At 44.8% G+C, this 12,067-nt stretch overlaps 2 protein-coding genes across 4 annotated transcripts in view; both read right to left on the bottom strand.

The window, feature by feature from the left end:
* LOC307210707 (claudin-34-like) overlaps nt 1-12,067 on the bottom strand; it is a 219,286-nt gene that overhangs the window by 173,784 nt on the left and 33,435 nt on the right. The window lies entirely within an intron of this gene.
* COL2A1 (collagen type II alpha 1 chain) overlaps nt 1-12,067 on the bottom strand; it is a 98,813-nt gene that overhangs the window by 27,681 nt on the left and 59,065 nt on the right. For all 3 annotated transcript variants that reach the window (XM_079966624.1, XM_079966623.1, XM_079966622.1), the window contains 6 exons: nt 9,978-10,076; nt 6,725-6,778; nt 5,622-5,720; nt 4,732-4,785; nt 3,699-3,752; nt 1,382-1,435 (listed from right to left, as the gene is read on the bottom strand). In XM_079966624.1, coding sequence (XP_079822750.1) covers nt 1,382-1,435; nt 3,699-3,752; nt 4,732-4,785; nt 5,622-5,720; nt 6,725-6,778; nt 9,978-10,076 — 414 coding nt within the window. The remainder of the gene's footprint in view (nt 1-1,381; nt 1,436-3,698; nt 3,753-4,731; nt 4,786-5,621; nt 5,721-6,724; nt 6,779-9,977; nt 10,077-12,067) is intronic.

Here is a 12,067-nt window from a genome sequence, read left to right on the forward strand (position 1 = left end):
GAGACAACAGGGCAGATAGATAGTCAAAGCTGGGGGGAAATATGGGAGAACCGTATGTTGAAAATGTTGCCTATAAGAATAAAAGAAAATTATTATAAATTAGTTTGATGGTATTTAACACCAGATTAAATCAAATAAAGGATATTCGGTGTTATGTTGGAAGAGATGCTAGGTAACAGGGAATTATGTTCATGTGTGGTGGGGATGTAAATATGTACAATTTTTTGGCAAAGGGTGTTTAAGGAGATAACAGATTCCACAGTTCAGATAATGGAGTAACTGGAAGTAAAATATTGGAATGAATACCCCAACCCCGAGACATTTGCAACAAAATTATGCCTGCCCACCCAAAGCACCTCTGATTAATACAAGATGAAGCTTCTCCACGCTGGTGCCCTCCAGATGTTGATGGATCCCCAGCTGGCATGACCAATGGTCAGCGATGATGGGAGCTGAAGCCCAACAACATCTGGGGGACAGCAGCTTAGGGAAGGCCGACATATCTCAAGCAGCCCTAGGCTATCCCTGCAAATCTCAACTGAGGCACACCTCTTTGAGGAGCTCCTAAAGTGAGGCACCTTGGGAGGTGTGAGGAACTCAATGCAGCTTGAGACCCAAGTAGCTGGGACAGAGAGCTGGACCATAAAGAAGGATGATCACCGAAGAATCAATGCTTTTGAATTATGGTGCTGGAGGAGACTCTTGAGAGTCCCATGGACTGCAAGAAGATCAAACCTCTCCATTCTTAAGGAAATCAGCCCTGAGTGCTCACTGGAAGGACAGATCCTGAACTTGAGGCACCAGTACTTTGGCCACCTCATGAGAAGAGAAGACTCCCTGGAAAAGACCCTGATGTTGGGAAAGATGGAGGGCACAAGGAGAAGGGGATGATGGAGGATGAGATGGTTGGACAGTGTTCTCAAAGCTACCAGCATGAGTTTGACCAAACTGCGGGAGGCAGTGGAAGACAGAAGTGCCTGGTGTGCTCTGGTCCAGGGGGTCACGAAGAGTCGGACACGACTAAACGACTAAACAACAACAACAACCCACCCACCCCCTGCAGGTTCATGGATCACTCTGCCAGAAAACCTGGATCTGGGCATCTTGCTTAGCAGGTACTCACCACTAAGGCATGCAAGACCAGAGAACATGGATTCATTCTTCACAGACAGTTAAGAGTTTATGACAACACTGTGCTTCTCTGTCATATCCTTCCAACGGAGCTAGACAGTCATTTGGGATGGGGGGGGTCCTTTCCCTAACTTCTCTCCACATTTTCAGTGCGTGTTACTTGTGCAAACAGTTGCACTCCCCAGCACAGGCAGAATTAACAATGGTGGGCACTGCCCTTAAAGAGGCACAAGAGAATCGCTCTACTTACTTGGAATCCAGAAGGTCCGGGGGCACCCTGTTCGCCTCTCTCTCCTGCTGGCCCCTAAGAAGAAGAAGAGGAGAAAACAATAGATTAAGGGCAGGCCTAACAGTGGGATGTGTTGTCTGGGGCAAAGAGTATAGCTCTCACGTGAAAAATCAAACATCAGCTAGTCAAACACATACAAGTTTTCTTAAGTCTACACTTTCCTCTGTTAGCAAAGAAGCTGCAGCCATAAAAAGGACCGCCTTCCATTTGCCTGCTAAACCTTGAAAAGTTGCACATTCCAGCACGTTCACAAGTTCCTATGCTGGCCCCAACATAGAGTACAAACTCAGAACTGATTCATGCATTAAACTTTTAGGTGCTTTTTTGATTTAATGTGTAAATGAGGGTTTTTTTGGGGGGGGGTTTAAAACAACTAGTCGGAGAGCTAGAACTGCCTACAGCTCTGTCAAGTGAACTCTCCATTTTCATTCAGTTTTCAAGGATGCATTGGGGTGGGTTTTTCGGCCATTTGTTAAATGGTCCTCAATGGGAGCAACTTTTCTATGGGAGAGGGAACTAGGAAAAGCGCTCGCTAATACAGATAGACAGGTAGACTACGAGGTTATAGCACTATTGCTTGTATTTAAAATGCAAAGTGAAGCAATAGTTAAAGAGGGAAGGCTAGTAAGATAGCACCTCAGTTCTAAATATATTTGAAATTAAGTGCCGCAGATGTCACTTCGGAGTGGGGGATGTGTGGGCATCTCATGGACACAGACAAGCATGAAGAAATGCACACAGGTCAGTTTAGCCATAATAGGTAAAAGGTAAAGGGACCCTTGACCATTAGGTCCAGTCTTGGCCGACTCTGGGGTTGCAGCGCTCATCTCGCTTTATTGGCCGAGGGAGCTGGCATACAGCTTCTGGGTCATGTGGTCAGCATGTCTAGGCCGCTTCTGGCTAACCAGAGCAGCGCACGGAAACGCCGTTTACCTTCCCACCAGAGCGGTACCTATTTATCTACTTGCACTTTGACGTGCTTTCGAACTGCTAGGTTGGCAGGATAAGTACACACCAATTATCTCCACACAGGAAAAATGCAATACTAAAATTGCTCTGAACTTTAAAAAAAATTCCAAAAGAAATCACAATTATTAGAATGATTTTGCAGCTCAGTTAGTATGTGACACTAAGCCAAACCATGACTTAGTACAAATGTGTGAATGTACCGGAACCCAGAGAGGAGACTGTAGCTGCCTCAATGTTGCCTGGTTCAGGTTTGCATCCACTTGTAACAACACGAGGCTCTCTTCTGTCTCTGCTCACTACTAGTGGCTGGTCATGCTTCCTGGAATGCTTACATCCACCCATGGCTAGCAGAAGGCAGATTTGAGGGTAAACCATACACAGCACGGGTCTGTCCTTGCGGCTCGTTGGAAATTGAAACTGCTTCACATGTATTATTACGTTGTCGTTTTTATGAGGATATACGTTTGACTTTTGTTACACCTGTTTTGCAAAAGTCTAGGAAAGAATTGGAATACCATAGTTTAAAACTACTGCTAGAGGACAAGAATCCCAAGACTACATTAAATGTAGCTAAATTCTGTGCGTCTGCAATTAATCGCAGGAAGCAAGTGGTACCCCATAATGACCAAACCCCCAAATGTTAATTACAGGGGGCACGCTAATAATTAATTTTTAATTTTTATATTTAAATCCTTGTTATATTCATATTGTCCCTTGTATTTTTTGATATTTTTTTATGATCTGTGATATTGTGTGTGTTGACGCTGGTCTGTGACCGTATTAATAAATTCATTCATTCATACTATGAGTGTGTGCAAGGCATTAAAAAAGGTATAATGGAAGAAAAAGAAGCATGATCGTATAAAGCAGGCATGTCCAACAGGTAGATCGTGATCTACCGGTAGATCACTGGACATCTGTGGTAGATCACCGGTAGATCAGTGGCTCCCCCCAAAGAAGCTAAAAAACTTTGGTTCCCCTAAAAAAAAGCTCAACATCTTTGCCCGGCACCCCTAAAATGACCTGAACCACCAAAAACAGGGCTTCCCTTCCTTCAAAAAAGCTCAACGCCGCTTTCCTCTTCCCTAAAGAAGCTCAACAACTTTTACGTAAACCCCCCCCCCAAAAAAAAAAAACACAGGGCTGTTATAAAGCAAGAGGAAGCACCAACACCCCAGAAAATGTCACCAAAATTCTCCAGACATCCGAATCTTTGGGGCATATTCAGTTCCTCCCTTATGCCTAAAAAAATGCAGGATTTCGATTCGGCCGCCCTCCTGCCTGCCAGGAGAAAAACGCTCATACTCACAGCAGGCCCTGGAGGGCCACCTGCTCCCGTCTCGCCATCTTTGCCAGGAAGACCCTAATAAGAAAAAGTGATACATTTGAGACAGGATCGGAAAGTCTTGATGAACAATGCAATTTCCCCTCCCACAGACCAAAAAGCGCCCCCAAGTACAGGGAGCTGGCAGAAGGAAAGGGTATTCCTTTTGTATAAGTTTCTTAACTAAGCTAGGTTTAAAGAGTAGCTGCCAGAAGTGCTCATTATGAAGGAAATGATTGCTGGTTGGCATGATTCTAGGGTGCAATCCCTCTTCCCCTGAGGGCAGTAGGTGTCTCTGGTGTGTACTCCTTGTGCTACTGATCACAGAAAAGCTGCAGGAATGCACAGGGTACGTCAAAACTGCATGTGAAGGTGCAATTTTTTTCAAGAGGGATGGGAGCCTCCAGGAAGACTCATGGCTAAATTCTGAGGTCTCTCAGATGCATGCACAGAGTTATTATTAAGTAAATTTCCCTCTGCCACTCTGCATCTCATCCTCTAAAGGGCTCGTGGCTCTGAATTATTTTACTAACATTTCTGAAAGCCTGATTGCTTTATAGGTGTAATAGTTCCCATCGAAATTAGACTAGAAGCTATGTCAGGTTTGTCAGAGGTGAGCTCTCTGCAAAAGCAGCATTGAAGTTAGGAGACCCAGAGCTTAAACCCTTTTATTTCAATCGTTCTGTGGCCATGCAGCAAATTAAGTCACAGTCATTCAACAGACTGTATGCAACTGAGAGGGACCTTAACTGGGACTAAGGTGTCACATGGTATTTTATGAAGCATCTGCCTTCAGTGGCTTCTTCACGTGGTTGGTTGTGAGCACTCTGCATTCCAAAGCACCATCCCCATGTCATCTGGACTGTACCCCAATAGCTGGGTGGAGGGAACCAAATCATGGTATCCTGTTCAGGCCAGGCAGAGAGAGGCTGGGTTTGTCTCTGCTGCAGGACAGGGTGGGGAGAAGATGGCTTCATAATGGCAGTGGGAGGAAGAAACGATAATCAGCCCCACTTACTCTTAGGCCAGGAGCCCCAGGAAGTCCCTTCTCACCAGCTTTACCAGGTTCACCCTAGATGGAAAGAAAAAACGCAAGTCATCACTGGTGTGCTTTTGGAAGAAATCTGAGCCAGTTCTACTTCTCCTGTCCAGCTCTCCCCTTCTCTGTTGTTATAACCAAGGTATAAAGGTAAAGGTAAAGTGACCCCTGACCATTAGGTCCTGTTGTGACCAACTCTGGGGTTGCGGCGCTCATCTCACTTTATTGGCAGAGGCAGCCGACGTACAGTTTCCGGGTCATGTGGCCAGCATGACTAATCCGCTTCCGGCAAACCAGAGCAGCGCACAGAAACGCCGTTTACCTTCCCGCCGGAGTGGTACCTATTTATCTACTTGCACTTTGACGTGCTTTCGAACTGCTAGGTTGGCAGGAGCTGTTACTGAGCAACAGGAGCTCACCCCGTTGCAGGGATTCGAACCGCTGACCTTCTGATCGGCAAGTCAGTGGTTTAACCCACAGCGCCACCCGCGTCCCTTATAACCAAGGTATAGGCAGTGCTTTTTTTTCTGGGAGGGAGGACACATGGGGGAATGCATACCCCTAAACATTTTGTGAATCTAAGTTTGGCCTCATTGAGGGGCAGTATTTCAATATGAGTAGGAAAATGAGAGTACCCCTAAACATTTTTTAAAGAAAAAAAGCACTGGGTATAGGTATATAATTTTTTGGGACCAGCAGAGCAAGCACATTACCCAGCCTGTACAATAACTAAGTGACTCTCCTGCTGTGCTAGTTACAAAATGGAACTATTCCATGTTACAACCTTGTACCATTTCCCCTCAAACATCTTCCCTAGTGACAATGCTCGGGTCATAGTGTCAATGGTTGCTGAGTGCAGATTTACTTACATTTGCACCTTTTGGACCTGGGAAACCCATGACGCCAGGCTGGCCACGGGCACCTTGTGGACCAGGTGGGCCAGGTCGCCCATCTTCACCTGGGGCACCCTATTGAGAGACAGAGAAACAGGCATGCTTTGTTAATGATGCTGGGAAGACAAGTAAAGGTAAAGGACCCCTGACCATTAGGTCCAGTCGTGGTCAACTCTGGGGTTGACAAGTAACATATCCCATATAGAGTGGACCCAACTTTATGGAAGTGCTACTTTGACCCAGACATGCTGGATGTCTTTCAGAACCTCAAAAAGCAAAGGAAAGGCATCAACCCATAATAATAATCTATTGTAGGGCAATGCCTTTATTATGCCAAGCAAAATGTCACAAATTAGTGAGCGAGTTTTTCTGTTTGTTCCCATGTGGAAAATCAGCATACTGGTGCATATTAGAGCTTTTTGTGCCCTTAGATAATTCTAGTTCCCAAGTGTGATTTTGATTTTAAAAAGCTCACCACTGCAGCATTAACATCCACTCGCCATTCAGTAATGCTGCTCATATAAACAAACACAGACTTCCAGTGTTACTACTGTACCCCTACAATATCCAAGGTTCCATTAAGCATTCCTAAGACTCCACCATCCACTTCTCTTGCACACTCCATATTATGCATTGCCTTTGAAACGAACCCCAGAAATTCTGCAAGTCAGGACCCACCTATTTCCTGAATCCCATCTCCTCAAATTGTCTACCGACCACTGTTCCGCTCACCTACATATTATCCACTCGCTGTCTTTTACCTGGCATTGCTCAGGAATTCTAAGAAACAAAACAAAAACTATGTGGCTTTGAAATCAGTGGAGTTTTGAACAGTTCCATCCATCATCTTGATTCAAAATGGTGTCCAATTGTATCCAAACATCAAGAAAAGCCTGCTCCTTCATCTCAAGAACCATCAAGCAAAATTTGGTTACAAGATCTTTAGAGGTGGCTAAATGCATAGCGAAGAAGCCAACAATTTTCCAAAATATATAGTACATCCATCACTCCTTTCTCAAAGCTCTCGGCGCCCCTATTATTTTGGATGACACAAGATGAAAATGACGGAATATACTTACAGATGGGCCAACTTTGCCTTGGGGACCAGCATCACCCGGGCGACCAGTGAGACCCTAGATGCAAGAAGAAAAAGGCAGACCATTAAGACCTTTTCCCAGTCTCTTTCCTTGAACAGTCAACAATACAATTTATACACATAGCTGCAAAATGGTTCATCTAATCTATTTTTTGATGCAGGTTCAACAATCAGTTCTACTATTGGTTCAATAGAAGCTGTCAGCCAAATAAATTTTAGATCCTAATGGTGGTAGACAACTAAGTTTTACTCAGAGTAAACCCATCAAATTAATGAATATGACTAAACTAAGTCCATTACAGTAATTTCAATAGGTAAAAGTCGAACATGACCTTAATTTACTTTCTTTGGGACAGCTATAACAACACCTTTGCTGTGGTCGAAGGCTCAACCCAGGCCAGAGAAACTAAAGAGGCTTAGGACATGATCAAGTCTCCTCAAAGGATATTCCTAATTTAAATTTAATAAATCTGAAACATACCACTTTTAAACTGAATTTGAAGCACCCGGAATGGGCTCAGAGAATAAAATGGTCAATGATGTAGTCCCATTGTAGAAGCTAACAAGTCCTACAAGTTGTTTGGATGGGAAACTACCAAGAAGTATTATATTAGACACTCTGAGCTCCTCAAAGAGAGAGAAGAGCAAAAGTATGATAAAGTTTTGAAGGAGATAATCACTGCACACCATGCTAAAGTATAACGAACTGAGCCTTGGGAAACCAAGGAAATTCAAGGCTTCCTAGCAGTGCCACTGCAAGCTAGCTGCCGAATGCTTTTCCCACTCTCAACTGGATTTTCAGCTTACTCCACGAAATGGAGAAAATGCCATTAGTAGCAAGTCTGTGTGGGGAGAAGCTCCAGTGGTAGAACATCTCCCAGGCTCAGATACAGTGGTGCCTCGCAAGACGAAAAAAATCCATTCCACGATTCTCTTCGTCTAGCGGTTTTTTCGTCTTGCGAAGCAAGCCCATTGACGGCTTAGCGGATTAGCACTATTAGCGGCTTAGCGGCTTTTAGCGGCTTTTAGCGGCTTATCAGCTTAGCGGATCAGCTGATAAGCGGCTTAGCAGCTTAGAAAAAGGGGGGGAGGGGGAAAAAGTCGGAAAAACTCGCAAGACATTTCGTCTTGCGAAGCAAGCCCATAGGGAAATTCATTTTGCGAAACGCCTCCAAAACGGAAAACCCTTTCGTCTAGCGGGTTTTCCGTCTTGCGAGGCGTTCGTCTTGCGGGGCACCACTGTACCTCAGGATGCGAACGGGATCTGTTCCGGAGCCCTGTTCGCATCCTGAGTAGAACGTAACATGCAACTGCGCGTGCATGGGTCGCCACTTCCGTGCATGCGCGTGACGTCATTTTGAGCGTCTGCGCATGAGCGGCAAAACCCGGAAGTAACGCGCTCCGTTACTTCCGGGTCACCACAGAGCGTAACTTGAAAACGCTCAACCTGAAGCATATTTAACCTGAGGTATGATTGTACAGTGGTACCTCTGGTTACGTACTTAATTCGTTCCAGGGGCCTGTTCTTAACCTGAAACTGTTCTTAACCTGAGGTACCACTTTAGCTAATGGGGCCTCCTGCTGCTGCTGCGCCGCCGCTGCACAATTTTTGTTCTCATCCTGAAGCAAAGTTAACCCGAGGTACTATTTCTGGGTTAGCGGAGTCTGTAACCTGAAGCGTCTGTAACCCGAGGTAAGGTAAAGGTAAAGGGACCCCTGACCATTAGGTCCAGTCATGACCGACTCTGGGGTATCGCTTTATTGGCCGAGGGAGCCGGCGTACAGCTTCCGGGTCATGTGGCCAGCATGACTAAGCTGCTTCTGGCGAACCAGAGCAGCGCACGGAAACGCCGTTTATCTTCCCGCTGGAGCGGTGCCTATTTATCTACTTGCACTTTGACGTGCTTTCAAACTGCTAGGTTGGCAGGAGCGGGGATTCGAACAACGGGAGCTCACCCCGTCACGGGGATTCGAACCGCCGACCTTCTGATCGGCGAGTCCTAGGCTCTGTGGTTTAACCCCCAGCGCCACCCGCGTCCCTGTACAAATGTGCTTTAAATTGTTACTGCCATCTGCTGTTGGGAATGGACAGCCGCATGCAGAAAGAGTTTAATGTGGGCATCCTAAGAATAAGAGATAGTAGATGCAGGGGTAGCCAATGTGGTACCTTCCCATACTCGCTGTGCTAGTTGGGGCTGATGTGAGTTGGGAGTACAAAACGCATCAAGCACTTTCCCCCTCCCCAAAGTCTAGCAGAGTTTACTCATGGTCCAGTACAGTTGCGGTCCAACGTTTCTGTCAGGCTTCCAAGTCTGTAAATGGCATGTGGCAAGCAAAAATTAAGCTGGTGAGGTTCCTCTCAGCATGCAGGTGCTGTGATGAGGAAATATTCACCTGGAGAATATCTACCAAATGTTAAAGGTATAAGAGTCCTGATAGAAGCGAGTTGGAACGCCTACTTGCAGTCTATCATTATTATTTCCATTTTACAGAATGTGAATTAAGCTGAGAAGTAGTGGCATCTCTTTCCTGTCACTATTACTGTGATGAAGGCTGAAGAGCCTGCGTGAAATGAAGGAAATCTCAAGAGACTTTAGAATAAAGTAAAGCTTTTTCAAAAGGACTCCGCCTCCCTTTAGACATCAAAAACTGTCCCATAATTGCAGAAAAGACAGCTACCCAACCAGTGTTAATGGTGGAGTGATTTGTGACACTTAAACATTTTGTCATTATTTGTTCAATTTATATATTGCCCTCTAACAAATGTTCCCAGGGCAGTGTACAACATTAAAAACACATTACACAACACCCATGATAAAAACATAATAAAAAGGATACTGGCAGACAGCCTAAAATATAATATAACAGTCCTCTCCCCCACACTTTCACAGGCCGTAGGTTATTTAATAGTCATAGGCCTGGAATGTTTTTTCCTGGCACCTAAAAATATGTAATGATGGCGCCTGGCAAGCCTCTCTGGGGAGAGCATTCCACAACCGGGGAGTCACCACAAAAAAGGCCTGTTCTCATGTTGCCACTCTCTGAGATGGGGAACACAGAGAAGGGCCTCAGACGACAAGTGCACAGCCTTGAGGTTCTCCCACACTGTTTATATAAACTTCTGTTAACAGGAAGGGGAGGCATTGTACTGAGAATGAACATTCTGGTCAAAGCGGGATTTTTACAAAGCGATTGAAGCAAGAACCACTGTAACCCTCATGTGTGCAACGTCTTACCCTAGCGCCAGGCAAGCCAGGCTCCCCAGGACGGCCGGGATCTCCAGTGGCTCCTTTGGGACCCCCAAGGCCAGGAGGTCCACGTTCACCGGGAGCACCCTGCCCAGGAAAAAGTAAGCAAGAAATGCATCAACTCAGAGAAATCAGGAAAGCTAGACCCAGTGATGCTTGGGTCAATGGTTTACCATCCAATGGTTATCTCTGGAAATGGTAATAATAATAATAATAATAATAATAATAATAATAATAATAATAATTTATTTATACCCTGCCCATCTGGCTGGGTTTCCCCAGCCACTCTGGGTGGCTTCCAACAAAACACTAAAATACAATAACCTATTAAACATTAAAAGCTTCCCTGAACAGGGCTTCCTTCAGATGTCTTCTAAAAGTTTGGTAGTTATTTTTCTATTTGACATCTGGTGGGACGGTATTCCACAGGGCGGGTGCCACTACCAAGAAGGCCCCCTGCATTGTTCCCTGTAGCTTTGCTTCTCGCAGAGAGGGAACCGCCAGAAGGCCCTCAGCGCTGGACCTCAGTGTCTGCGCAGAACGATGGAGGTGGAGACGCTCCTTCAGGTATACTGGACCGAGGGCATTTAGGGCTTTAAAGGTCAGCACCAACACTTTGAATTGTGCTCGGAAACGTACTGGGAGCCAGTGTTGGTCTTTCAAGACTGGAGTTATATGGTCTCGGCGGCCGCTCCCAGTCACCAGTCTAGCTGCCGCATTCTGGATTAGTTGTAGTTTCCGGGTCACCTTCAAAGGTAGCCCCATGTAGAGCTCATTGCAGTAGTCCAAGCAAGAGATAACTAGAGCAAGCACCACTCTGCTATAAATATACACTTGATGAACCATTTTCAAACCAGTTTTAACAGTGAACTTTGCAACTTCTGTGAAAGGATTGGGGCTGAGGCAACTAACACAACGCAGACCAAACTAACATTTCCAAAATTCTTTAGCAGGCACATATGACTGATTTCAAAACTAGTTCAGATGTAATATAGACACATCTGTCCTTTGTCTGCACTTTCATAATAGGGCTGCCCATATCATGGAAAAACCAATGCTGTAGCTGATCTTGATTCATTCAATTAACTTTGGCTGCTCTGACTATTTGCAGACCATTCAAATTTAACTTCTGTGAGTCATTTACCCTGTATGTGCCCACTCGATTGCTTCAATCGGAACAGGTAAAAGTGCCACATAATACCCACACCACATCTGTAAGAACTCAATTGTTTAGTGTGGCAGCACTAAAACTTTGAAACTCCCTGCCTATTGATTTCAGGCAGATGCCTTCAATGCATTCCTTTTGGTGCCCGTTGAAGACATTCTTACTCAGACAAATCTACCCAGATGTTTAGAAGGTTTGTAGGAGCTTTAATTTGTTTTAGTCTATTTCACTGTGGTTTTAAGCTTCTGTATGTTTTAAATTACAGTTGTAATTTTTTTAGCAATCATTTAATCATTTTCGTACACCGCTTTGAAGTTTTTCTACAATCAGTCCCATCAGATGTCAAAGAGATGAACAATTACACGATTTTCTGAAGACAGTTTTTAATGTAATATGTTTCATTGGGGCAACCCAGTACAATGGACAGGGTATAATAAATTTATTATACTTATTATCATAAATATATAATTTTTATGAAATAAATAAAAATTTTAAAAATAGAGCTCCAACATGGCTTTGATGAAATAATATTTGAGATTACAAAAACATTTAAAAGAAAGCTTTACTAGAAACACAGAAACTTATGCTCTGAGACGTAACTCAGGGGCTTAAAATTTCTTATCAAGTATCTCCAAATTCAATTTGTTACAGAATAAAGTTGACTTACGTATTTTTTGCACCATAGGACGCACTGGACAATAGGACGCACCTTGTTTTAGAGGGGGGAGAACAAGAAAAAAAATTCTCCCCCTCTCTGCCCAGCGCCCCTTCAGCGAAGCAGCAGGAGGCGCTGCGCAGAGAGGGGGAGAATTTCCCCCCTCTTGTTTTCCCGCTCTAAAACAAGGTGCCGTTCAGGCGGCTACCTTGGAAGCCTGGAGAGCGAGAGGGTTCAGTGTGCACCGACCCCTCTCCC

Source organism: Podarcis cretensis, assembly GCF_951804945.1.
Source record: "Podarcis cretensis genome assembly, chromosome: 2".
Lineage (NCBI taxonomy): Eukaryota > Metazoa > Chordata > Lepidosauria > Squamata > Lacertidae > Podarcis > Podarcis cretensis.